Genomic DNA, 27,028 nt, shown 5'->3' with positions numbered 1-27,028 from the left:
AAATTGAAAATCTTTTTAGACTAAGTTTAAAATTTCCATCAAAACATCTGGTGGTATAGTTTTCATAAAATGGAAGATCTGCGTAATTTGGACTCGAAATTCAAACTTTTACCAACTAATTGAAATTCAGTTTGCGTTACAACGGATTACTCTGTGTAGATACCGCTTTGTTAAATTGTAAATTTCAAATAAATAAATAAATATTATGAGACATTCTTTCACAGATTGACTGAGTCCCACACGGTAAGCTCAAGAAGGCTTGTGTTGTGGGTACTCAGACAACGATATACATAATACACAAATATTTATATACATAGAAAACATCCATTACTCAGGAACAAATATCTGTGCTCATCACACAAATAATTGCCCTTACCGGGATTCGAACCCGAGACCGCGGCGTAGCAGGCAGGGTCACTACCGACTAGGCTCCCCTCATCTGTATTCCCGGGCGAATACAATCTGGGTGTATTCAAGTCAAGAGTGAATAGCACGTGAATAGGCTATTACTGAACCAGTGAGCTACAACCTCGGCCTTGGCGTCACTTTCCATCAGGTGCGACTAAGGTCAATTACTGGTCAGTTTTTAATTTAAAAAAAAGGCCAAACCGGTCGTCGGCTAAATGTATGATATGATAATTTGATATGTTCCCTAGTTTTATAGATGGCAGCACCATCTCCCTAAGAGCACAGATATTTGACGATAGATGGCGTAATATTGCTTACCTGCTCGGTTCTCTCCTTCGGGGAGATGGTGAGATCGACAGAGCAGTTCAGCACAGAATTAACGCAGGATGGATGAAATGACGACAGGGCACAGGCACAACGTGCGATCCCCGCATGCCCCTTAGGCTAAAGGGGAAAATTTATAAATCAGATCTGTTATCCTACCTGTCGTCTTGTATGGAAGTGAGTGCTGGGCCGTCAAGAAGAAGGATGAGAGTATAAGGTATGAGTATATAAGGGGAATCCTGAGAGTAGCGCCAGTGACTGAGAAGGTGAGAGGAAGCAGATTAGCATGGTATGGACATGTAATGCGGAGGGATGAAAGCAATGTGGATGTGTGGCGTGGATGGCGACAACGTTAGTGGAAGGCCTAAGAAAAGATGGATGGAATGCGTGAACAATGATATGAGAGTGAAAGGTGTTAGTATGGAAATGACGGCTGACAGAGAGGAATGGAGGAGGAAAATCTGCTGCGGCGACCACAAATAATGGGAAGAGGACAAGAAAATGATGATGATGAGCAAAGATATTTGTTCCTGAGTCATGGGTGTGTGTTTTCTATGTATATAAGTATTTCGTCACTACTTTTAAAAAATCTCGTATCTCACGCTGTTCCTCAAAGTTAAAACGCAGTAAGTCTACATGCATTCCATACATACTTACTACAATTTTCTTTTCATTGACAGATGAAGATACAAGTTTTTTTTAAAGTAGTGACGATTTGTATATTATATAATTATCGTTGTCTGAGTACCTACAACACAAGCCTTCTTGAGCTTACCGTGGGGCTAGAGTCAATCTGTGTAAGAATGTCCCATAATATTTGTTTATTTATTATTTTTTTTTTAATACTATTTTATTTTATATTAAAAAGCAGTAAAATAAACACCCCATCATGTCGGTGTGTCACTAAGTCCCTATTGCATTTAAAAATAGTGAGAAAAGGATGGACTGACGTAATACTCTTTTTCAAGCAACCGTACTTATTACTTATAAAATTGGGCCCATTATATGCACCATCTAGTGTGCAGCAAAGTGATCTCGTTTGACATTCGTGAAGCCCAAGTAAGTAAAGCAAGCACCGTTCGTAAGTGTGTGTGAGTTTTGAAACTTTCGAGACAAATGATCTGCAAAATTGTTCGCAGAAATGAAATTAGCATACGTGTGGATTCTTAGAACAAATTAAATTATCCTCATAGAAAATAATTTAATTTGCATAGTAGACACACTACTATTTTAACTATAAACTGAAATAAATGTCATATACAAAGAAAAAAAAAACTAGGAGGCCTTGGTAATTTTTTCTTTGTATATGACATTTATTTAAGTTTACGTGTGGATTGTTATTAAAAGATACACATTTTGACAAGAGAGATTATTTGTCTTTGGCTCAAGCGTCTTTAGGTAAGTAGATGCAAGATAAGGGGAATATCGGATGAAGGATAAGATTGTATTGCAATTGCTGTCAAAAAGCAGTTTTATAAATGATTGTCAGCGAGCACTGTGGTTTGAATAAATCACGAATCAAAGAGCGCGAATGAACGCCATTATAAATATTATGTCATATTTTAATTGAAAATTAATATTTTCTGACTTTGTCACTGTCATAATTAAATGGTCATACTTATGGTCATGTAATTAATTTGTAACAACTCTTAGTCTTTATTTATAAAAGGAATTTAACACTTACAACTGCAGTTTCTAAAAAAAATTAAACAGATGAATTGATAACCTCCTCTCTTGAACTTAGTAAAAATTATAGACGCAATAAATAGATATAAGAAAGCACTCAGCTTCTACTAAAAATCAGCAAACCTTCTTTTTTAATGCGCAAAAACTTTTAAAAATAGTTTATTTTACACTTACATAATCCTATCCTTTATTTTTTTTTGCTTCACCTACCTAAAATAGGTACACGTTCTTATTTGCACATCCTCGCTTGACATTCGGGGCTGCCGCAGTTTTGTTTCGGCGGCCATCTTTGTTTTTTACTTTTTAAATTTCGAACAGGCACCGGCACCGTAATTGACAGAGGCGTCCAGCCAGCGCAGTTTTTGTTCATTTTTCTTGTTATTTATACTGAATTTAATATCATACGGCAACCGTGAAGGTTTAAAAGGTTTATTTATGAGTGGATTAAATGATAACGCGTTGTTTATCGAGATTGCCCGCGGTGCGTAAGTCCGCTTGTTTCAATCAAGAAATAATTGATGTACTTAATTGGGATACGATTCGTTTAATGGATGACTGTCGAGAAGGGAGTCGAATGGGGATTTGTAACAATAAATGTGAGTGTAAAATTAATGTTATTGGTGTTGGCAGTACAAGGTATTTTTGGGCCATTTTTTTCAAAGTTGTCCACCCCACTTTTTTTTGCATTTGCAAATTTTTATGTGGTCTCCATTCAGAATCGCAAGCTCTTTCAATTCTAATAGGAGAAAAAAAGTATCCCAAGGTTTTTTTCCCATTCCATTACCATTTTGTATGGCGGTAACGGAATGGAAGGTTCGAAAAAATGTATGGAAATCTTGGGACATTTTTTTTTTCCTATCAGGATCGAAAGAGCTCACGATTCTGAGGATTAATCGCGAAAAAAATACCCATGTTACAAAAAAAGTGGGGTGGAAAACTTTGAAAAAACTTTAAAAAAGCATATTATAAGGTATCATTTATGACTACATGGCATTTGCGCTAACTGTCCGACCACACACTACTTAAATAATAATTTAATTCTAATACAATTAAATTTTCTCAATAAGCAGCTATTTAAAGAAAAAACGATGAAAAAAATGCTACCACAAGTTTTGAACAATAAAAAGCTTGTGACAGCTGAAAATACGTTTTTCAATAAAAAAAATAAACATAGAGGAAAATTCAATCGGTTTACTTCGATTCATTCATATCGTATTTACGTAGTATATGTCCATTTTGAAGGTTTATTACCTGCAACTAATTAAATTTGATAAATTGCATGGTCTCACAGGTTTTATAAGTAGGTACACGTCTCAAATTATAATAATTCCATACTAGCTTTTTCCCGCGGCTACGCCCGCGTACGTACTCGTAATCTTCTTTTTCCATACAAACTTTGGACCCCCATTTCACCCCCTTAGGAGGTGAATTTTGAAATATCCTTTCTTAGCGCTCCTCTACACCTTATAACGAACCTACGTACCAAATTTGCGATCTCTAGGACCAGCAGTTTCGGGAGTCAGACAGTTTCTTCTTTTATACAAGGTGCTCGCGAGGAACCCGCATAATTTGAACCACGCGTTTCTGAGGCCAAAATAAAGAAAAAATGTTATATGAATTTTAAAAATTTTCGCGGAATTTTTATTTTTTTTTTACTTTTTTGGACGTATTTTCACATATAAAGTAATTTTTATCCATGAAGTTGGCAATTAAAATGAGTCCCTTAATTTATTTTTCTAAAAACCAAATTTTTTGGAAGTTTTTCTTGTCACATTTTGACATCTATCAATGACTACTGTGAGACTATGCTCCACAACTGCGCATCAGCGCCGTTAAGAAGACCTTTTCTACTGAGTAACAATACGGAAATGTTTTTTTTTAATTGGCAATAACTCTGAAACTAGATGAAATCTAGAAAAGTTTATATGACATTTTAGTCTTAAAATGTGACCAAGAATATGCCGTTAAAGTTATATGGGTTCCTCGCGAGCACCTTGTATATTTAGATAAGTTTAGTATTAACACGCAAATAGCTCTTAGAAAACCCCAAAACAGAATATTTTCACACATCTAAAAAGCAAAAATAACCCTACGTGAGAGTATTTTTGTCAATACTGGTGCGAATAATAAGTTTACCATGCGGTGATCCATCATTGTCAGACACACTTACTGTGACACGTGAGTAAGAGATTTTTACGCAAGACGCAAAATAATGCTGGTGTCTCCGAAGGTCTACTATTTTTAACCCCCGACGCAAAAACGAAGGGGTGTTATAAGTTTGACGTGTCTGTCTGTCTGTCTGTCTGTCTGTCTGTTTGTCTGTCTGTGTGTGTGTCTGTCTGTGGCATCGTAGCTCCCGAACGGATAAACCGATTTAGATTTAGTTTTCTTTGTCTGAAATCTGAGTTAGTCGGGAGTGTTCTTAGCCATGTTTCATGAAAATCGGTCTACTATGTCGCGGTCGGGGGTTTTTTCAAAATTTTAATTTCGTGGTTATAGTATATGCTAAGGCATCTTTTTATCTATTATTTATGGAAGCTTACAAAAATAGTCAGGACCTATTTTCGGACATATTCAAACAATGGAATATGTCCGAAAATAGGTCCTGACTATTTTTGTAAGCTTCCATAAATAATAGATAAAAAGATGCCTTAGCATATACTATAACCACGAAATTAAAATTTTGAAAAGACCCCCGACCGCGACATAGTACACCGATTTTCATGAAACACGGCTAAGAACACTCCCGACTTACTCAGCTTTCAGACAAAAAAAAAACTAAATCCAAAACGGTTCATCCGTTCGGGAGCTACGATGCCACAGACAGACACACACAGACTACTATGTCACGGTCGGTGGTTATTAGAATAACCTAACCACAAAATTAAAATTTTGAACAAACCCCCGATCACGACATACTTAGTTGACCGATTTTCATGAAACATGGCTAAGAACACTCCCGACTAACTCAGCTTTCAGACAAAAAAAACTAAATCCAAAACGGTTCATCCGTTCGGTAGCTACGATGCCACAGACAAACACACACATGTCAAGGTAGGGGGTTTTTTCAAAATTTTAATTTTGTGGTTATTAGAAAAACTTTAAAATTAGCAGTTAGAACCCATCCCGCCAGCAAAGTTTCTCCACGGTACGCTAAAAATGTCATTCGGAAAACCGCGAGTGCTAACAAAAGAATAAAGTTTACAGCTTGTATCGGGGTTTCTTTCCAGTTTGTACCAAGTGTGCGAAGTTTTTCTTATACACACTGTTCTCTTGTTTAGCAAACACTAATAACCTAACCACAAAATTAAAATTTTGAAAAAACCCCCGACTGCGACATAGTGGACCGATTTTCATGAAACATGGCTAAGAACGCTCCCGACTAACTCAGCTTTCAGACAAAAAAAACGAAATCTAAATCGGTTCATCCGTTCGGGAGCTACGATGCCACAGACAGACAGACAGACAGACAAACATACAGACTGACAGACAGACAGACAGACGGACAGACAGACAGACAGACAGACAGACACGTCAAACTTATAACACCCCTTCGTTTTTGCGTCGGGGGTTAAAAACTGGTGATTTTAAGTGTGAAGCCGTCGCGCGACCGTCGCACGACCGTCGCCTTCGCGTCGCATCGCATCGCCTATCATCGATAGTTCATCGACGTCGCCTACCTAAGACACTTACGCCGTGCCTCGCGTGGGCGACGGTCGTGTGATGGTCGCGCGACGGCGATGCGACGCATACGAAATCAAACCTTATCGATATGGAAGTATGAGACGCGACGGCGACGCTCGCGCGCCCACGCAAAACACGGCATTACATAGAGATCGAAGGTTTGATTTCGTCGCGCCGCGTCGCGTCGCATCGCCGTCGCGCGACCGTCGTCCACACAAGCCACGGCGTAAGGCTTAGGCAAAGTATAATAAAGAGTACTATAGTAGGCTATGGCTCAGGCCATACAATTTGAACTCAGGTGCACGATTATATTGAGCGTTCAGCGGGGTGTGCGGCGTGCATGTCAAACAATTGAAGCTCATACAAGTGTCCTGAGTCGACGCTGCATAGTGGACGCACGCTCGCCCCCCCCGCTGCGCGCCCCGTTGAACGCTAGGCTCAGGGGGGCTACCATGAAGTGCTAAAGCCGTTCAGTTTAGGTTGAGAGAGAGGGACGGAGCTATGGAACTGCTGTAGCTTCGTCCCTTTCTCTCAACCTAAAGTGAATGGCTTTAGCACTTCATGGTAACCCCCCAGAGCGTCCACTCGGAACGAATTTGAACGATACGCTTATTATTATTATTACGGAATTGTGTCGCTTAACTTCATTGTGTTAATTATCTTTCAGATCATATTATATTTTTTATATATTCAATTATTCAACCTTAAAGCAGAATGGATTTATCCAAGTTTGAAGTTAAGCGACTCAATTAATATGAAATCGAGTGACGTCACGGTCAACTCAGTTAGTTTATTTTTCAGTACAGATGGTCGTTTTTTTACGCACTAGTGCGAGAAGTGGTTCATTATATGCCAGGTCAAAATTTCGGAGGCTCATTTGTACTGAAAAACGTCGTACGATACACGTGCAAAAACTTCCCTTTTTCCGCACTTGTATCATAATGTATGTAATAGTAATTGGGTTTATAAAGAAGTACCGTCTATGTTTTTCCTGTGATTATCTAATTTATTTCATGCATGGCATAATAAGTAGTGGCGATAAATTAAAACTCGACCGAAGGGAGTGTTTTAAATCGACACGAGTTACGAATTTCCTTTTCGCACGTGTATCGTACGACGTTTTTCAGTACAGATGAGCCTCCAAAGTTTTGACCTGGCATATAATGAACCACTTCTCGCACTAGTGCGTAAAAAAAACACCATCACACGTCGTACGATACACGTGCGAAAAGGAAATTCGTAACTCGTGTCGATTTAAAACACTCCCTTCGGTTGTGTTTTAATTTATCGCCACTCGTTTCGAACTTCCTTTTTTACGCACTTGTATCGTAATGTACTATTATAATTTTATTTTCAAGTTCGCCATTTCTTCTAACAGTATATTCACAACAAAAGAAAACTAAACGGGAACCGGCATAATAAGCCAGCTCTACATTCTAAACTCTACCACCCCCCAATAAGGGCTATTATAGCCTGTCAAAAGATATTAATACCGCTAGTATGGGGCCTGCGGTGTTCCTGTCAAAACTTTGGGAAACTTTGACATGTAGTGATATGGAAATAAAGTTTATCAGCATTTGTTTTTGCTTTTTGTTATCAATGGTTTCCTGGATTTTGTATAAAAACTTTAATCTTTGGTTTATGATTTAAGACCAGTAGGCCTAGCATATGATGGCCGCGAGAGTATGTCGCCGCGAGATAGATGACACGTCTTCTTCTAACTGTATTAATGACATAAGGACGGGTAGTCTATCTCGCGGCGACATAATCTCGCGGCAATCATATGCTAACCATGCAGTGGCCCGTTTCTCGAAAGGTACAAGCCTTGTATTACAAGTGAGCGAAGTGTCAAATCGTATGGGTTGTCATGGAAACACACTTGTAATACAAGGCTTGGGCGTGGGCAAGGAGCGTGAGCATGAAGAGGCTGGGGTGGAGCCCGGTACGGACGGGGGGGAGGGGGACTCGGCGGCCGACAAGGCTGCGGGCGCCGCGGGGGCGGCGACGGGGGAGGCCCCGGAGCGGGACGCGCCGCCTGGCGCTCCTGCGGAGGTGGCTGGGGACCGGTCGGAGGCGGGGGAAGTGGTGCTAGTCGGGGAGAGTCTCGCTGGGCTGCGCTGGGCCCGAGAGTCGTCACCGATCTCGTCGATGGCGGGCTCGGAGGACCTGCGCGGTCTGGAAGAACTCTACCTGGAGGGCACCACTTCGCCCATGTCCTGCGACAACACGGTCCAGGAGGTGGCCGCTGATCTCAGCACCACCAAACACTAACCGCCGTAATGGAGGGGCTAAGGTGTGTACAAATAAATTTACAACACAATAAGGCCGCCACTGCCCTTCTGGCCAGGCAGCTAAAAAGCGACAAGTTCGACATTGCCCTTATTCAGGAACCATATATTTACAAGGGAGAGATAAGAGGCTTGAATGGTACTGGCGGGACGATACTGTATATCTGCTCCGAAAGTAATATGAGGACATGTATTTATGTTAAAACCGGCATTGATGCTATGCTTCTAAATGCTTTCTGTTCCAGGGATCTGACCACGGTCAAGATCCAGAATAAAGGGGGGGGTAAGGCACTAGTCATCTCATCAGCCTACCTTCCTTACGAGGCGGCGGATCCCATCACCACACAACTGCGGGATCTCGTCGACTACGGCAGCCGGGCGAACACTGACCTGATCATCGGCTGCGATGCGAATGCACACCACGTCATCTGGGGAAGCTCGGATGTCAACAAAAGAGGAGAGAAGGTACTGGAATTCCTGGTAAGCTCTTCACTACAACTCTTGAATAAAGGCAATGAGCCGACATTCGTCAATGCTAGGCGAGGTGAGGTCATTGATATAACGCTAGCGTCCAACAACGCAAGTAATAAAGTTAGTTCATGGCATGTCTCTGGGGAGATTTCTTTATCGGACCATAGATATATATGCTTTAGGTATACCACTAAGATCAAAGTAGAAGTTATACTAAAACGGAATCCCAGGAATACCAACTGGTTATCGTTCAAGGATGACCTTAAGGCGGACCTGGGAAACCCCAATGGTAAGCTAAACTCTATTATTGACATAGAACTTGAAGCTGACAAAATAGGGCAAGCCGTCCATACGGCTTGGACAAATAACTGCCCGGAAAAGAAAATCCTGGCGAAGAAGGTACCCTGGTGGAATCCGGAGATAGCAAAACTCAGGAAAGAAACTAGGGCTGTCTTTAACGATGCCAAAAGAAGTAATGATTTTGAGCTCTACGCGCGAAAACTCACAGAGTATAGCAAGGCAGTGAGAAAAGCGAAAAGGAAAGCGTGGAAAAACCACTGCGATCAAATCGGTTCCATTCCGGAAGGCATGAGACTCACGAAGGCACTAGCCACAACGAAGTCAGTCCCACTCACCTCTATTAGAAGGAGTGATGGTGGAATGACTGAAACGGGGCTAGAGACCCTCAAGGTGATGTGTGCCACACACTTTCCAGGCTCGATAATAAATCAGAGTGTACCAGACGATGAACCAATTAGTGTTACGGAACAGTGCACTCGCACGACCAGGCATAATTGGGACACGTCGAAAAAGGTAGTAGACCACAACAAAATACAATGGGCATTATCGACATTTCAGCCATATAAAGCCCCGGGGCCAGATGGAATCTACCCCATACTACTACGAGAAGGCGCTAACGTACTTATACCCCACTTGAGTAGACTGTACAAAGCGTGTATTGCCTTCGGACATGTACCACGTGCATGGAGGTTAGTAAAGGTAACATACTTGCCCAAACCAGGCAAAGAGTATTACACAGAAGCCAAATCATATAGGCCCATAAGTCTATCATCATTTCTGCTTAAAACTTTGGAGAAACTGGTGGACAGACACATCAGGGATGGTCCGCTCAAGAGACATCCACTACACCGCTTGCAATGTGCATACCAGCCGGGCAAGTCCACGGAGACAGCACTACACCTGGTGACAACTAGAGCGGAGCAGGCCATAGAAAACAAAGAACTATGTCTTGCTGCATTTCTGGATGTCGAAGGTGCCTTTGATCGCACCACATATGGTGCAATCAATAATGCTGCACTCAAACATGGCATAGAACCTACCATCTGCCGCTGGATAGGTAATATGTTGAACAGCCGGCTAATTAAGTCCTCCCTCATGGGGGAAGAATTACTAGCCACAGCAACAAAAGGTTGTCCACAAGGTGGGGTTCTCTCTCCGACTCTATGGAGCCTGGTAGTGAACTCACTTTTGGAAGAACTAAATAAGGGCCCAGTATATACAGTGGGTTATGCAGATGATTTAGTGATACTCATAAACGGGAAATTCCCGGGAACGGTGTCAGAAATCATGAATACAGCACTGAGGCAAGTGGAGAGGTGGTGTAACCACCAACAACTCTCCATCAATCCAGGCAAAACAGTGGTAGTACCGTTTACCAGGAAAAGGGCCCTTACTGGCATGGAGCAACTAAGGCTCTATGGAAGGGTACTTGAACTTTCCAATGAAGTGAAATATCTAGGGGTAACACTAGACAAAGAACTGAACTGGAAAAGACACGTCGAACTGACCACAGCCAAGGCACTTAGAGTGTTTGGAATGTGTAGGTCAGCTTACGGCAAAACATGGGGTTTAAACCCAAAGGTACTAAGGTGGATCTACACCATGATGGTGAGACCTATAATCCTGTACGGAAGCCTGGCCTGGTGGCCAAGGACATTACTGAGCACATGCAAGGATGTCCTCATGAAGGTACAAAGGACAGCATGCATGGCTATAACGGGTGCGTTCAGAACGACGCCAACAGCAGCATTGGAGGTACTATTGGATCTCCCGCCGCTACATCTAGTGATACAGTCTGAGGCACTGAAATCGCTACACCGGCTGGCTTTAACAGGCCTCTGGAGCGATAGCATGCCGAAGACTAAACACACAAGCATGGAATACAACAATTCTATGGGAAGGCTGATGAGTATGGGCTGCGACAAAATGCAACCGAAATTCATCTTCCACAAAAACTTCAAAACCAAAGTCCATACTAGAGCCGAATGGAAGGAGGGGCTGGAGACACCCACCCCTGATGACAACACCATCATCTGGTATACAGACGGGTCCAAGATGGCATCTGGTACGGGCGCAGGCATTTATGCAAATGACTACAGTGGTAGTATCAGCATGGGCAATTATGCCACGGTCTTCCAAGCCGAGACATATGCAATAATTGCCTGTGTACATGAGAATATAGTTAGACAAATCCAAGGTAAGACTATCTATATACTCAGCGACAGTCAAGCGGCACTCAAAGCCTTCACATCGCCCAGAGTTACCTCTAGACTGGTATTAAACGGCATCCAAGCTCTTAACAAGCTTGGAAGGCAAAACAAGGTGCAACTGGTATGGATACCGGGGCACGAAGGCTTCATTGGCAATGAAAACGCTGATGAACTTGCCAAGGCCGGATCTGAAGACAACTTCATAGGTCCGGAACCTTATGTGGGCCTTTCACAAGGAACCATCAGAATGGCTATGAAAGACCAAACAAAGGCTAGTCACCAAAAAGAGTGGGATGCCCTGGTTGGTCTGAAGCATTCAAAGCTCTTTATGCAGAGGGTAGACTCTGGATGGAGCAAAAAGCTAGGGAAGCTAGGCAAAAGACAACTCCAAATTATAACGGGGGTGTTCACAGGCCATTACGGGGTCAAAGGAATTTTGGCCAAGATGGGACACGCCGACAACACTGATTGTCGCATGTGTGGCGAAGAGGAAGAGACCGTCAGACATTTAATGTGTGAATGTCACGCCCTCGCCAGACAAAGAATGAAGAACTTTGGAGCAGGCTACCTGGCACCGAAGGACTTCAGAGAGCTACCCATGAGCCTCATCATCCGATACGTGGAGATGGTCGAGAAGCTCCTGAATAGCTGAAGGATCTTAGGATCGTAGGGGGTAATTGCACAAAAGATCCCGATGGGTCGAAGTGTATCCGTAAGGGCCCCCGCAGATTTAAGATAAGATAAGATAAATACAAGGCTTGTAACTTTCGAGAAACGGGCCACAGGCCCCGTAGCTGAATGGCATTTCTGCGAAACGAAACGCCATCGAAACTACGCAGAAATGTAGTCTGGCTCTGTCGCGCCAATACGCAAGAGCGATAGAGATAGATATCTTCGAGCGTTTCGTTTCGTGAGCGTTTGTGCCATTCGGCTACGTACCCTGGAACGCCGATTATAAAACTTAATAGCTACTGAATTAATAGCCTTTGATTTGTTAATTAAATTCCCAATTGTCTGTGACGGATACGGGACAAGGCACTTGAGGGGTTAATCTCAGTGTCAGTTTCGAAATCGTTTTAGGGCGATTTTGGGACAAATCATAATATTATCATTATTTTTCCAAATTTAATAAGGTACAGCGGGGCACATCTCGACTGGGGGGCAAATGTAACTGGTCAATTTTTTCCATGTTTTACAATGTTTGCATTGTTAAATAGAGTGTACACCGGTTATATATGGTAGGCGTGTTCAGTAGATACATGTAGAACTCAACATCATAGTGTAATAATGGAAAAAATGGATTAGGCGAGACTTCAGCTTTCTAGTCCTAACAGTTACTGATATTATCCGCGGACGGACGGACAGACATGGCGAAACTATAAGGGTTCCTAGTTGACTACGGAACCCTAAAAAACGCTTATTATTATAATTGAAACAAGTTAATAAAGATTGCTCCCCGGCCGACAAATGCATTATTATTATAAGCCTATTATCGAAGAAATATTACGACGGCTCAATAAATAATGTATAACACGGCCGTAAATGAAATAACGAGGATTTACAGATATTAGAATAAATTAATAGTTTAAAAAACACTATAAAACACGCTTTTATAAATGCACGTAAAAGCCAAAAATAAATTATGGATCGTTCAAGTTGTCTCTATTTGTGAGCTGAAGTTTAAAAACTATGTGCTTTTAATTATAATATTTGATTGTAAAAGCGTGGGACGCTGGAACAGGAAAGACTTTTTGTATAACTTGCTGATAAATCAAATTATGCTATGTTACGGGAAGGAGGTTACACAGATTGACGCGCTAACTGGAGTTGCTATGACTAGTAGGTTCTACATTAAACAGTCAAATCAATTAAAAGTCAGTGTTCAAAGTAGGTACCAGTTTGTCGAACTCAGACAAAATATGCGCTAGTAGCGAGGAGAGTCGACAGTCACCGACACTTAGAACGCCGCTTTTTTCCGGTAATCAAAGTACAAAAGGGGAAAGTGTCTACAGTGACAGGATGCAGAGTTCTTGTTCGTGGACGAGATATCTTTGGTTCTCTTTGGTAACCCTTAGGTAGGGCTCCCGGTCGTGACCGTGTATCGTGAACACGTAGCCGTACGCACGTTGCCGTGATACACGGCAACGGATTTCTGGTTCGTTCGTCACGTGAAAATAAATCACGTGAAATTAGCGTACGTACGCACGTAGATGCGTACGTACGTACGTACGAATTCACGTGACACGCCCGGTCCGCCAGCGGCGTTTCATGAGAGAAGATAAGATCGGATGCAGTCTCTATAAGTTATGAATAAAAATGTAGGTATCGTGAGGTTATATCTTAATTACTTTTGAATTAAAATTTATATTCAATACTGCGGTTTTTCAAATATTAATATGTAAGTAATAAATAAATATAACCGAATAAACGATCCGGGGTTTCCGATAGGCTTAATTTAGAAGTGGTTATTAAAATACCAACGATATGGGTAGGTAACCTTTTGTAAGGGTAACTGCTAGATTTGGTAACCGTTTCAGATAAAGTTTCCTTCCAGTCATTTGAGTTTTTTACTCTATCCAAAAGTATTCAACAGTTGTAATTTTATTCTAAATTCAACTTATTATTGAATAACCACTGTTAGCATTGTCTCTACGCTACAACCGACGCTTCGAGTTCAAATTCAGAAAATGCTTATACTTTCACTAAAATATTACTTTTATGTTAAGGCACTATACCATGACTAATTATACCTTATCCTTTGTTAAGCTTATCTGTTGAGTGGTTGTAGTTGAAAAATACCATGCGTTAACATGGTAATATGGGCTTAACCATGCACCGTGATACCTTTGAATCTGCTTATTATGTGTCTGCAGTGTTCGTTGACAAAAACTCTCTAGTTACCCTCTGATTAATAAGATTTAATAGGTAGATAAGTATACACGGTACCATTCAATTATTGATGAACGGAATATGAAATTTGTCAATTTAGTATAAAAATTAAGAATGTGACGATAGGATGACATCCACGGAAACGTAATTTTAACACATACCTAGTTAATAATTATGTTATACATTTTACGCCAACTTAACTGTTATAGCCACCATTTAATTAGGTAATTACGTTATATAGTAATAAGATTGATGGTCGTAAAAAAAGTCTACTTTAAGAGTGTTCAAGGCGCAGTATTATCATTTTATTGTTTCAAACTGTTTCAAATTGTTTCAAAAATAATAATTAATATAAAAACTAAGCCATTTATTACTGATTGCTTAATAAAGCATTGCTTAATAAAGTGAGCTTCGTTATACTATTTACATGCAATAACTTTAAAATTATTTTTTCATGGTATTTAAACTTAGACCTCTGCTGCTTTCATTTACTTATTATGGATTTTACCTATTTAAAAAATTAACTTACTCGTTTGATGTCGTAACAGTAACAGTAGATTTCAAATGAACTGACGTCAAATGCCTCGCGATAGATCCTGTAGTACCATGACGACACGGAAACTCATTGTTTGTCCGATCTTTGCAGAGAGTACATAAAGCTGAATCTCCGACTCTGGTGGCATATCTCCACACCAAACTTCTCTTCGTTGTTACTTAAGAGTTTCAAACATTAACAGTAACAATACAAAAACTGAACAAAACAACAACGACAATAACTTTTAAATTCACCGCTAAAGTAAAGTGTCAAGGCCTTCAAGTGTTGATCAACTGGGATCTTACAAGTGACTAATTGAAATAAACTAAAATTCTAATCTGCCCCATCCAGATTAAATAAAAAAAATCCCAAAATGTAAAAATAACACATCGCTCACTTCACTCAGCTTCACGTACAAAAGGCTGCTCGTAAATCTTACTGTCTTTATTACCACGTGGTGGAACTGCACTTATTATTTACAAAATACCACCACAGTAAGATAGCTGAGCTCGTTCGTCAAACAATAGAGTGCTTTAAAGGAATATACTATCTAAAAGTATTATTTAATGTACCGTAACTGATAAGAACTGCAGCTGTTATTTTTTTTTGTCTTAACCGTGGCCCCGCGCACATGTGTGCATATTTTTTTTACCTGGAGTATAATAGTCATCATAGTACGTCTCAAAGATTCACAGAACTTGATCTTTTGTTCATCTACACTGCTGTTTGCCTTGTTTACATTTAAGATTACGTTATATTCTTACACAGTAGCAAGCTTAAATATTAAATATCTGGGCGACCGAGCTTCGCTCGGTTCTATTTTAATATATCACGTCTTTAGATAAAAAAAAAACTGTTGTAAATACAAAAAAAAAAGACAAAAAACAAAAACTTAATTTCTGGCCGGGATTCGAAACCCTGACACCTACGATCTATCTGCGTACATTAGACCGACCTCGTACGACTGAGCTAAGCGGAATCGATGCGCGCGCGGCGAAATTAAGGACCATGTTTTACGTTTACAAACGCGAAAGAAAAACTCATGAAAACTCGAAAATTCGCGTTTTCCGGGATCGATTTTTCACCCCCAAAAACCCCCACATAACAAATTTCAGCGAAATCGTTAGAGCGGTTTCCGAGATCGTCTGTATATATAAATAAATAAATAAATAAATATACAAGAATTGCTCGTTTAATAGTATAAGATTAATTAAAGCCACTTAGTAGGTAAATCACTTTTTATAAAAATCTTTTTCATTTTCATACATAATAAATGAAAGAATAAATGTGAAAACCTTAAGAATAACATAATAATGCTTCACCAGAAATATATGGCTAAGCGTCGTGCTCCTGAATTTCATTAGAACTATTGTCCCGGATCCGTAAGTTCACATTTTTGACACATTTGTTTTGATGTATGTTACGATGTGGCTAAGACGTATCGTTTGCCAAATGTAATGATTAATTTCGAATTGGTTGAATCGATTAGGCCCTATGGACAAGGAGGCGCTTAAACAAATAAACGATTTCTATCAACTTACTGAAATGTCATTTAAATCGTAATTACACTCTGCCACAGCACTAGTTTAAAAATAATAACCTAACCACAAAATTAAAATTTTGAAAAAACCCCCGACCGCGACCTAGTGGACCGATTTTCATGAAACATGGCTAAGAACACTCCCGACTAACACAGCTTTCAAATGAAAAAAACTAAATTGAAATCGGTTCATCCGTTCGGGAGCTACGATGCCACAGACAGACACACACACAGACAGACAAACAGACAGACAGACAGACAGACAGACAGACAGACACGTCAAACTTATAACACCCCGTCGTTTTTGCGTCGGGGGTTAAAAATGAATGATAAATGACATAATAAGTAAATCTTGCGTTATAAATTAATATCGTAAAATACTTACTAACGAAGATCCGCAAAAATGTAACATGTTTTAGATTATGTTTAAAGTAAGCGAAATATTGTTTTTAAAGTACTTGATTTTTTTAACCATTATTACACGATTTTACGTTTTGTGGACGCTGTCATGTGTGAAAAAGAGGTTCTTACACTTCTTACAGCTCTGGGTCAATATTTACTCCATACTATACTAAACTGTCACCACATACAGTTTTAAGTTAGTGTCGAGTATTTGAGGATTCTGACAGCACATGTCAAAAAAATAAACAATATTAGGCCGTAACGTAACACAGCGAATAACGCCATAAATCACTTAATCTTCTCTTATAAAACAAAGTCCCCTGCTGCGTCTGTCTGTGTGTTTGTGATAAAGTCAAGAACTACTGAACGGGTTTTCATTTATGAATAGAGTAATCCTTGAGGAAAGTTTAGGTTTATAATTTGTTAAAGTTTTGTTTGAATTGGTTAAAATATGACGATATTTTCTAATCGAGTTGGACAAAATCCCGCTGGCTGAGAGCTTTAATCGAAAACGCTGCCAAAACCGTTTGAGCTATATCAAAATAATGTATTGGAAAATTGTGTCTCTCTAATAGGTCTACAAAAAAGTCCGCGATGGCATATATCTATCTTTTACGGATTACTTATTATAACAATTTTTATGATAATCCCCGTGCGTAGCCGGGGAGGGCCGCTAGTTATATGTATTGTATAAAAATCGAAGCAAAACATAAATATAAGTTTAATTTATACGTAAAAAAACTTTCGTCCCGTATTAAGTATAGGTACTAAGTGATAATTCAATAGTATCTAGTCATGATTTGGTTTTCTTCCGGGCGTGTTGAATCTACAAAACGTACGATAAGTACCCAACGGAACCGCCACCCGAAGCTCTGCACACGAACGTAGGTTCGGGCGGCGGCGTGTCACGGCCCGCGGCGTGTCACGTGAATCCGGGCGCTAAGGCAAGTACGTACGTACGAGGTACGTACCTTGCCGTGTTCGTGAAATTCGTGATCTTAGTACCGCCGGTGTTAAGGTCACGTAGCTACGGTTCGGCGTGAATCACGTGTATCCAGAGCCCTACCCTTAGGCGGCATATTCATTCGCCAGGAAGTTCGGATTAGTATTTGTTTACAAAAAAGTCTTTCCTGTTCCAGCGCCCCACGCTTTTACAATCAAATATTATAATTAAAAGCACATAGTTTTTAAACTTCAGCTCACAAATAGAGACAACTTGAACGATCCATAATTTATTTTTGGCTTTTACGTGCATTTATAAAAGCGTGTTTTATAGTGTTTTTGAAACTATTAATTTATTTTATACTTTTTAGTCATTAATAATGAAATACTTTTAACACTTATACATAAATTTATTTCAAGTAGGCGGATTTTACATGCCATTTGTGGCTTAACGTGTACTTATTGCTAATTGCTACTTAATAATAACTAGCGGCTACCTTCTTATTACGGTATTATCATAAAATAGTACATTACTACAGAGGCCGGGACAAAGGGGGTTGCCGGTCGAAGACATATAGACATTAAAAAAAATACGAAACATTTTTTTTTGTATGAAAACGCACCCAAAATCAAATATTGTCTAGGGCCCGTACCAGTTGCAGTCGGCACGTCTATAAAGCCCCTTATAGTTTTTTTTTTAATTGGCTAAATACCTGGATGTTATGTCACAATTATCTGTGTTTGGAAATTAAAAAAGAGGACTTTGGCGGCCTTGGCCTGCAAGGTTTGTATGAAATTCCATTATCTATCAATCGTCCTAGCCGCACCTGCAACGTCATACTTCGCTGCCAATTATAAGGCACATAACATCAATATTTCATACCATGTTTGAGAAAATGTTTATACCTAGTAAGTTATCCGTAAAAGATAGACAATATAGATATGTGCCATCGCGGACTTTTTGAAGACATTAGAGAGACATACTTTCGCCATACATTGTTTTGAAGCTCTCAGCTAGTGGGATTTTGTTTGACTCGATTAGAAAATATTGTCACATTTCAACTAATTCAAACAAAATTTAAGTATTTCTTTTTTGCCGAGCCCCCATTTATTTGGTCTTAAGGGTCACAGAAAAACCATTACCCAACTTATTTTAAATACAACGTTGATCTTTCTTTTATGCGGGGGGCTTCGCCCCCCGAGCCCCCCTTTGTTTGCTCTTAAAGGTCACAAGAAAACGCTAACCCAACTTATTTTAAATACTACGTTGGTCTTTCTTTTATGCGGGGGCTTCGCCCCCCGAGCCCCCCTTTTCGTTACTCTTAAGGGTAACAAGAAAACCCTAACCCAACTTATTCTAAATACTACGTTGAACTTTCTTTCATGCGGGGGGCTTCGCCCCCCGAGCCCCCCTTTTCTTTACTCTTAAGGATCACAAGAAAACCTTAACCCAACTTATTAAAATAATGTAATATACTTTTTAGTCATTAATAATGAAATACTTTTAACACTTATACATAAATTTATTTCAAGTAGGCGGATTTTACATGCCATTTGTGGCTTAACGTGTACTTATTGCTAATTGCTACTTAATAATAACTAGCGGCTACCTTCTTATTACGGTATTATCATAAAATAGTACATTACTACAGAGGCCGGGACAAAGGGGGTTGCCGGTCGAAGACATATAGACATTAAAAAAAATACGAAACATTTTTTTTTGTATGAAAACGCACCCAAAATCAAATATTGTCTAGGGCCCGTACCAGTTGCAGTCGGCACGTCTATAAAGCCCCTTATAGTTTTTTTTTTAATTGGCTAAATACCTGGATGTCATGTCACAATTATCTGTGTTTGGAAATTAAAAAAGAGGACTTTGGCGGCCTTGGCCTGCAAGGTTTGTATGAAATTCCATTATCTATCAATCGTCCTAGCCGCACCTGCAACGTCATACTTCGCTGCCAATTATAAGGCACATAACATCAATATTTCATACCATGTTTGAGAAAATGTTTATACCTAGTAAGTTATCCGTAAAAGATAGACAATATAGATATGTGCCATCGCGGACTTTTTGAAGACATTAGAGAGACATACTTTCGCCATACATTGTTTTGAAGCTCTCAGCTAGTGGGATTTTGTTTGACTCGATTAGAAAATATTGTCACATTTCAACTAATTCAAACAAAATTTAAGTATTTCTTTTTTGCCGAGCCCCCATTTATTTGGTCTTAAGAGTCACAGAAAAACCATTACCCAACTTATTTTAAATACAACGTTGATCTTTCTTTTATGCGGGGGGCTTCGCCCCCCGAGCCCCCCTTTGTTTGCTCTTAAAGGTCACAAGAAAACGCTAACCCAACTTATTTTAAATACTACGTTGGTCTTTCTTTTATGCGGGGGGCTTTGCCCCCCGAGCCCCCCTTTTCGTTACTCTTAAGGGTAACAAGAAAACCCTAACCCAACTTATTCTAAATACAACGTTGATCTTTCTTTTATACGGGGGGCTTCGCTCTCGAGCCCCCCTTTTCGTTACTCTTAAGGGTCACAAGAAAACCCTAAACCTAATTATTTTAAATACAACGTTGATCTTTCTTTCATGCGGGGGCTTCGCCCCCCGAGCCCCCCTTTGTTTGCTCTTAAAGGTCACAAGAAAACGCTAACCCAACTTATTTTAAATACAACGTTGATCTTTCTTTTATGGGGGCTTCGCCCCCGAGCCCCCTTTGTTTGTTCTTAAAGGTCACAAGAAAACGCTAACCAAACTTATTTTAAATACTACGTTAATCTTTCTTTTATGCGGGGGGCTTCGCCCCCCGAGCCCCCCTTTTCGTTACTCTTAAGGGTCAGAAGAAAACCCTAAACCAACTTATTTTAAATACAACGTTGATCTTTCTTTCATGCGGGGGGCTTCGCCCCCCGAGCCCCCCTTTTGTTTGCTCTTAAAGGTCACAAGAAAACGCTAACCCATCTAATTTTAAATACAACGTTGATCTTTCTTTTATGCGGGGGGCTTCGCCCCCCGAGCCCCCCTTTGTTTGCTCTTAAAGGTCACAAGAAAACGCTAACCCAACTTATTTTAAATACAACGTTGATCTTTCTTTTATACAGGGGGGCTTCGCTCTCGAGCCCCCCTTTTCGTTACTCTTAAGGGTCACAAGAAAACCCTAAACCAAATTATTTTAAATACAACGTTGGTCTTTCTTACATGCGGGGGGTTTCGCCCCGCGAGCCCCCCTTTGTTTGCTCTTAAAGGTCACAAGAAAACGCTAACCCAACTTATTTTAAATACAACGTTGATCTTTCTTTTATGCGGCGGGCTTCGCCCCCCGAGCCCCCCTTTGTTTGCTCTTAAAGGTCACAAGATAACGCTAACCCAACTTATTTTAAATACAACGTTGATCTTTCTTTTATGCGGCGGGCTTCGCCCCCCGAGCCCCCCTTTGTTTGCTCTTAAAGGTCACAAGAAAACGCTAACCCAACTTATTTTAAATACAACGTTGATCTTTCTTTTATGCGGCGGGCTTCGCCCCCCGAGCCCCCCTTTGTTTGCTCTTAAAGGTCACAAGATAACGCTAACCCAACTTATTTTAAATACAACGTTGATCTTTCTTTTATGCGGCGGGCTTCGCCCCCCGAGCCCCCCTTTGTTTGCTCTTAAAGGTCACAAGAAAACGCTAACCCAACTTATTTTAAATACTACGTTGATCTTTCTTTCATGCGGGGGGCTTCACCCCCCGAGCCCCCCTTTGTTTGCTCTTAAAGGTCACAAGAAAACGCTAACCCAACTTATTCTAAATACTACGTTAATCTTTCTTTCATGCGGGGGGCTTCGCCCCCCGAGCCCCCCTTTTCTTTACTCTTAAGGATAACAAGAAAACCTTAACCCAACTTATTTTAAATACAACGTTGATCTTTCTTTTATGCGGGGGCTTCGCCCCGAGCCCCCTTTGTTTGCTCTTAAAGGTCACAAGAAAACGCTAACCCAACTTATTCTAAATACTACGTTGATCTTTTTATGCGGGGGCTTCGCCCCCGAGCCCCCCTTTTCTTTACTCTTAAAGATCACAAGAAAACCTTAACCCAACTTATTTTAAATACAACGTTGATCTTTGTTTTATGCGGGGGGCTTCGCCCCCCGAGCCTCCCTTTGTTTGCTCTGAAAGGTCACAAGAAAACGCTAACCCAACTTATTTTAAATACTACGTTAATCTTTCTTTTATGCGGGGAGCTTCGCCCCCCGAGCCCCCCTTTTCGTTACTCTTAAGGGTCACGAGAAAACCCTAAACCAACTTATTTTAAATACAACGTTGATCTTTCTTTCATGCGCTTCGCCCCCCGAGCCCCCCTTTTGTTTGCTCTTAAAGGTCACAAGAAAACGCTAACCCAACTTATTTTAAATACAACGTTGATCTTTCTTTTATGCGGGGGCTTCGCCCCCCGAGCCCCCCTTTGTTTGCTCTTAAAGGTCACAAGAAAACGCTAACCCAACTTATTTTAAATACTACGTTGATCTTTCTTTCATGCGAGGGGCTTCGCCCCCCGAGCCCCCTTTTCTTTGCTCTTAAGGATCACAAGAAAACCTTAACCCAACTTATTTTAAATACAACGTTTATCTTTCTTTTATGCGGGGGGCTTCGCCCCCCGAGCCTCCCTTTGTTTGCTCTTAAAGGTCACAAGAAAACGCTAACCCAACTTATCTTAAATACTACGTTGATCTTTCTTTCATGCGGGGGGCTTCGCCCCCCGAGCCCCCATTTGTTTGCTCTGAAAGGTCACAAGAAAACGCTAACCCAACTTATTTTAAATACTACGTTGATCTTTCTTTCATGCTTCCCCCTCGAGCCCCCCCCCTTTTTTCTGTTCTTATCTTCCGGCACCATCATCAGGCCTTGAAACCTAATCGTAGTCATAGTTCATTACAAGACTTTTCTAAGAAGCCCAAAAACAGCTATGATACGATGTTCCATCATGTAGTTCCAGTTCATATCTTCCGGCTCCATCATCAGACCTTGAAACCTAATCGTAGTCAAAGTTCATTACAAGACTTTTCTAAGAAGCCCAAAAACAGCTATGATACGATGTTCCATCATGTAGTTCCAGTTCATATCTTCCGGCTCCATCATCAGACCTTGAAACCTAATCGTAGTCAAAGTTCATTACAAGACTTTTCTAAGAAGCCCAAAAACAGCTATGATACGATGTTCCATCATGTAGTTCCAGTTCATATCTTCCGGCTCCATCATCAGACCTTGAAACCTAATCGTAGTCAAAGTTCATTACAAGACTTTTCTAAGAAACCCAAAAACAGCTATGATACGATGTTCCATCATGTAGTTCCAGTTCATATCTTTCGGCTTCATCATCAGACCTTGAAACCTAATTGTAGTCAAAGTTCATTACAAGACTTTTCTAAGAAACCCAAAAACGGCTATGATACGATGTTTCATCATGTAATTCCAGTTCATATCTTCCGACTCCATCATCAGATCAGCTCAACAGTACCATATTATTGTATTGTCATCGGAACTACATATAGCTGCCAATTTTCATTACGCTACGACTCCTGGAAGATGGTTAAATTAGCTTCCTTAGATTCCATTACATACATAGTTACATACACGACGACCTAATAAAAGCGTGTTAAAAATAAACATTGGAACAGCAGAACAGGTAGTACCACTACCGACGTAGCTTGGTCAACGAGCGATTCTAGATGGTATGGCCGAAAGTAGAAAGTTTCACTACGGGATATCTTTGGGGATAGTCAGGAGACATACATACTAAAAGTCTTTGGACTTTGGACCTAAGCTCGAAGAGGGGGGGATGAAAAAAGGTCCCTTTTTTTGCTCAAACTTCAAAAACTATGCGTCATACGAAATTTTGGTTTACTACACTTTGAAAACTTTGGTCTAACTTTTTTCCTATTCTTAACCTAATATCTAGGTGAAAAATCGTCACCCCTCCACTTTTTGCTTCATACATTGCTCAATATAGGCCAGAACGATCGACAAATAAAAATAAAAAGTTTGACAAGCCTCTGGTTTTGCTAAGGAGAAGCGATATATACCCAGAATGTTGCGAGAGGCCATTGAGATATCCAAACTTTAATAGAGAAGATGGCTTTACTTTACCACCGGCTTGGGATCCAGTAGTACATCTGATAATGGAACAAGCACGACGAAGGCTGTGAGGCATTTGTGTTGTATGGTGTTGGACATTTGCAGTTTGTTCTTTGTAAATTTTGTGTAGATTAATTGATTAATTATTTTTTAACATAGTAATGGTAATTTTTTTTGAATATTGTATTTATAACTAGCTTTATTAATAGTGTGTGAACCTGCCTTAGAAATCTATATTATTTGTGGTCATGGTTCGTTAATATTTCTCGTATGTGGGTAGATTTTGGCACATTGTAATTTTTACTTAGTCACCCGTTGACCACGAACGCTGTAAAGAGTTCGAAACGTCGGGATGAATTTTAAATTCATTATACGCGATTTAATCCGTTTTCATAGTTTTATTTAAAAAAAAATGTTTAAAATTCCAACTTATGATTTTGTACACTCTGAAGCGATTTATTTTAATTGAAAAGGGGGCAAGTAGTATATGCTGATTCTACGTCACCATTTTGTTTAGGTTTTGATAATACATTTTGTAACTCTTCTGGTAAACAATCTGAGACTTCGCATGATATCATTTATATATCAATAGATAGCTCATTGGATCCGTCGATCCAAAATTGGATCTAACGAATAAAATAAATTAATAGTTTAAAAAACACTATAAAACACGCTTTTATAAATGCACGTAAAAGCCAAAAATAAATTATGGATCGTTCAAGTTGTCTCTATTTGTGAGCTGAAGTTTAAAAACTATGTGCTTTTAATTATAATATTTGATTGTAAAAGCGTGGGGCGCTGGAACAGGAAAGACTTTTTGTATAACTTGCTGATAAATCAAATTATGCTATGTTACGGGAAGGAGGTTACACAGAATGACGCGCTAACTGGAGTTGCAGCATGACTAGTAGGTTCTACATTAAACAGTCAAATCAATTAAAAGTCAGTGTTCAAAGTAGGTACCAGTTTGTCGAACTCAGACAAAATATGCGCTAGTAGCGAGTAGAGTCGACAGTAAATATGAGCTATCGGCTATAAAAACGAACAAAAGATAAGCACTCCCGTGCAAATAAAAGAGACACGGCGATATTGATAGCTCACCGCTGGGCGAGTAACTATAAACATCGCCGTGTCTCTTTTATTTACACGAGAGTGATTATCTTTTGTTCGTTTTTATAGCCGATAGCTCATATTTACTAGCTCGCGGTGGGACCAGTGCCTTAGAACGCCGCTTTATTCCGGTAACCAAAGTACAAAAGGGGAAAGTGTCTACAGTGACAGGATGCAGAGTTCTTGTTCGTGGACGAGATATCTTTGGTTCTCTTTGGTAACCCTTAGGCGGCATATGTAAACGTTATGTTCTTATGCAACTTCATTCGCCAGGAAGTTCGGATTAGTATTTGTTTAACAAGAAAGTCTTTCCTGTTCCAGCACCCCACGCTTTAACAATCAAATATTATAATTAAAAGCACATAGTTTTTAAACTTCAGCTTACAAATAGAGACAACTTGAACGATCCATAATTTATTTTTGGCTTTTACGTGCATTTATAAAAGCGTGTTTTATAGTGTTTTTTAAACTATTAATTTATTTTATACTTTTTAGTCATTAATAATGAAATATTTTTAACATTTATACATAAATTTATTTCAAGTAGGCGGATTTTACATGCCATTTGTGGCTTAACGTGTACTTATTGCTAATGGCTACTTAATAATAACTAGCGGCTACCTTCTTATTACGGTATTATCATAAAAATGTTTATACCTAGTAAGTTATCCGTAAAAGATAGACTATATAGACATGTGCCATCGCGGACTTTTTGAAGACATTAGACAGACATACTTTCGCCATACATTGTTTTGAAGCTCTCAGCTAGTGGGATTTTGTTTGACTCGATTAGAAAATATTGTCACATTTCAACTAATTCAAACAAAATTTAAGTATTTCTTTTTTTTTTGCCGAGCCCCCTTTATTTGCTCTTAAGGGTAACAGGAAAACCATTACCCAACTTATTTTAAATACAACGTTGATCTTTCTTTTATGCGGGGGCTTCGCCCCGAGCCCCCCCTTTGTTTGCTCTTAAAGGTCACAAGAAAACGCTAACCCAACTTATTTTAAATACTACGTTAATCTTTCTTTTATGCGGGGGCTTCGCCCCCCGAGCCCCCCTTTTCGTTACTCTTAAGGGTAACAAGAAAACCCTAACCCAACTTATTTCAAAAACAACGTTTATCTTTCTTTTATGCGGGGGGCTTCGCCCCCCGCGCCCACCGTTATTTGCTCTTAAAGTTCACAAGAAAACGCTAACCCAACTTATCTTAAATACTACGTTGATCTTTCTTTCATGCGGGGGCTTCGCCCCCCGAGCCCCCCTTTGTTTGCTCTTAAAGGTCACAATAAAACGCTAACCCAACTTATTTTAAATACTACGTTGATCTTTCTTTTATGCGGGGGGCTTCGCCCCCGAGCCCCCCTTTATTTGCTCTTAAAGGTCATAAGAAAACGCTAACCCAACTTATTTTAAATACTACGTTAATCTTTCTTTTATGCGGGGGGCTTCACCCCCCGAGCCCCCCTTTTCGTTACTCTTAAGGGTAACAAGAAAACCCTAACCCAACTTATATTAATTACAACGTTTATCTTTCTTTTATGCGGGAGGCTTGGCCCCCCGAGCCCCCCTTTGTTTGCTCTTAAAGGTCACAAGAAAACGCTAACCCAACTTATCTTAAATACATCGTTGATCTTTCTTTCATGCGGGGGCTTCGCCCCCCGAGCCCCCCTTTGTTTGCTCTTAAAAGTCACAAGAAAACGCTAACCCAACTTATTCTAAATACTAAGTTGATCTTTCTTTCATGCGGGGGGCTTCGCCCCCCGAGCCCCCCTTTTCGTTACTCTTAAGGATAACAAGAAAACCCTAACCCAACTTATTTTAAATACAACGTTTATCTTTTTTTTATGCGGGAGGCTTCGCCCCCCGAGCCCCCCTTTGTTTGCTCTTAAAGGTCACAAGAAAAAGCTAACCCAACTTATTTTAAATACAACGTTGATCTTTCTTTTATGCAGGGGGCTTCGCCCTCGAGCCCCCCTTTGTTTGCTCTTAAAGGTCATAAGAAATTGCTAACCCAACTTATTTTAAATACTACGTTAATCTTTCTTTTATGCGGGGAGGCTTCGCCCCCCGAGCCCCCCTTTTCGTTACTCTTAAGGGTAACAAGAAAACCCTA

General features: G+C 40.1%; 1 protein-coding gene across 1 annotated transcript in view; it reads left to right on the top strand.

Moving 5' to 3' along the window:
• Nucleotides 1-8,381: 8,381 nt before the first annotated feature.
• Nucleotides 8,382-27,028, top strand: part of LOC125236912 — a 37,356-nt gene continuing 18,709 nt past the window's right edge. The window contains exon 1 of the mRNA XM_048143829.1: nt 8,382-8,973. Within this exon, the coding sequence (XP_047999786.1) occupies nt 8,382-8,973 (592 nt within the window). The remainder of the gene's footprint in view (nt 8,974-27,028) is intronic.

The sequence above is a fragment of the Leguminivora glycinivorella genome, chromosome 20 (assembly GCF_023078275.1).
Source record: "Leguminivora glycinivorella isolate SPB_JAAS2020 chromosome 20, LegGlyc_1.1, whole genome shotgun sequence".
Classification (NCBI taxonomy): domain Eukaryota; kingdom Metazoa; phylum Arthropoda; class Insecta; order Lepidoptera; family Tortricidae; genus Leguminivora; species Leguminivora glycinivorella.
The sequence above is the reverse complement of the archived record's forward strand: the minus strand, read 5'-3'. Positions and strand labels throughout refer to the sequence as shown.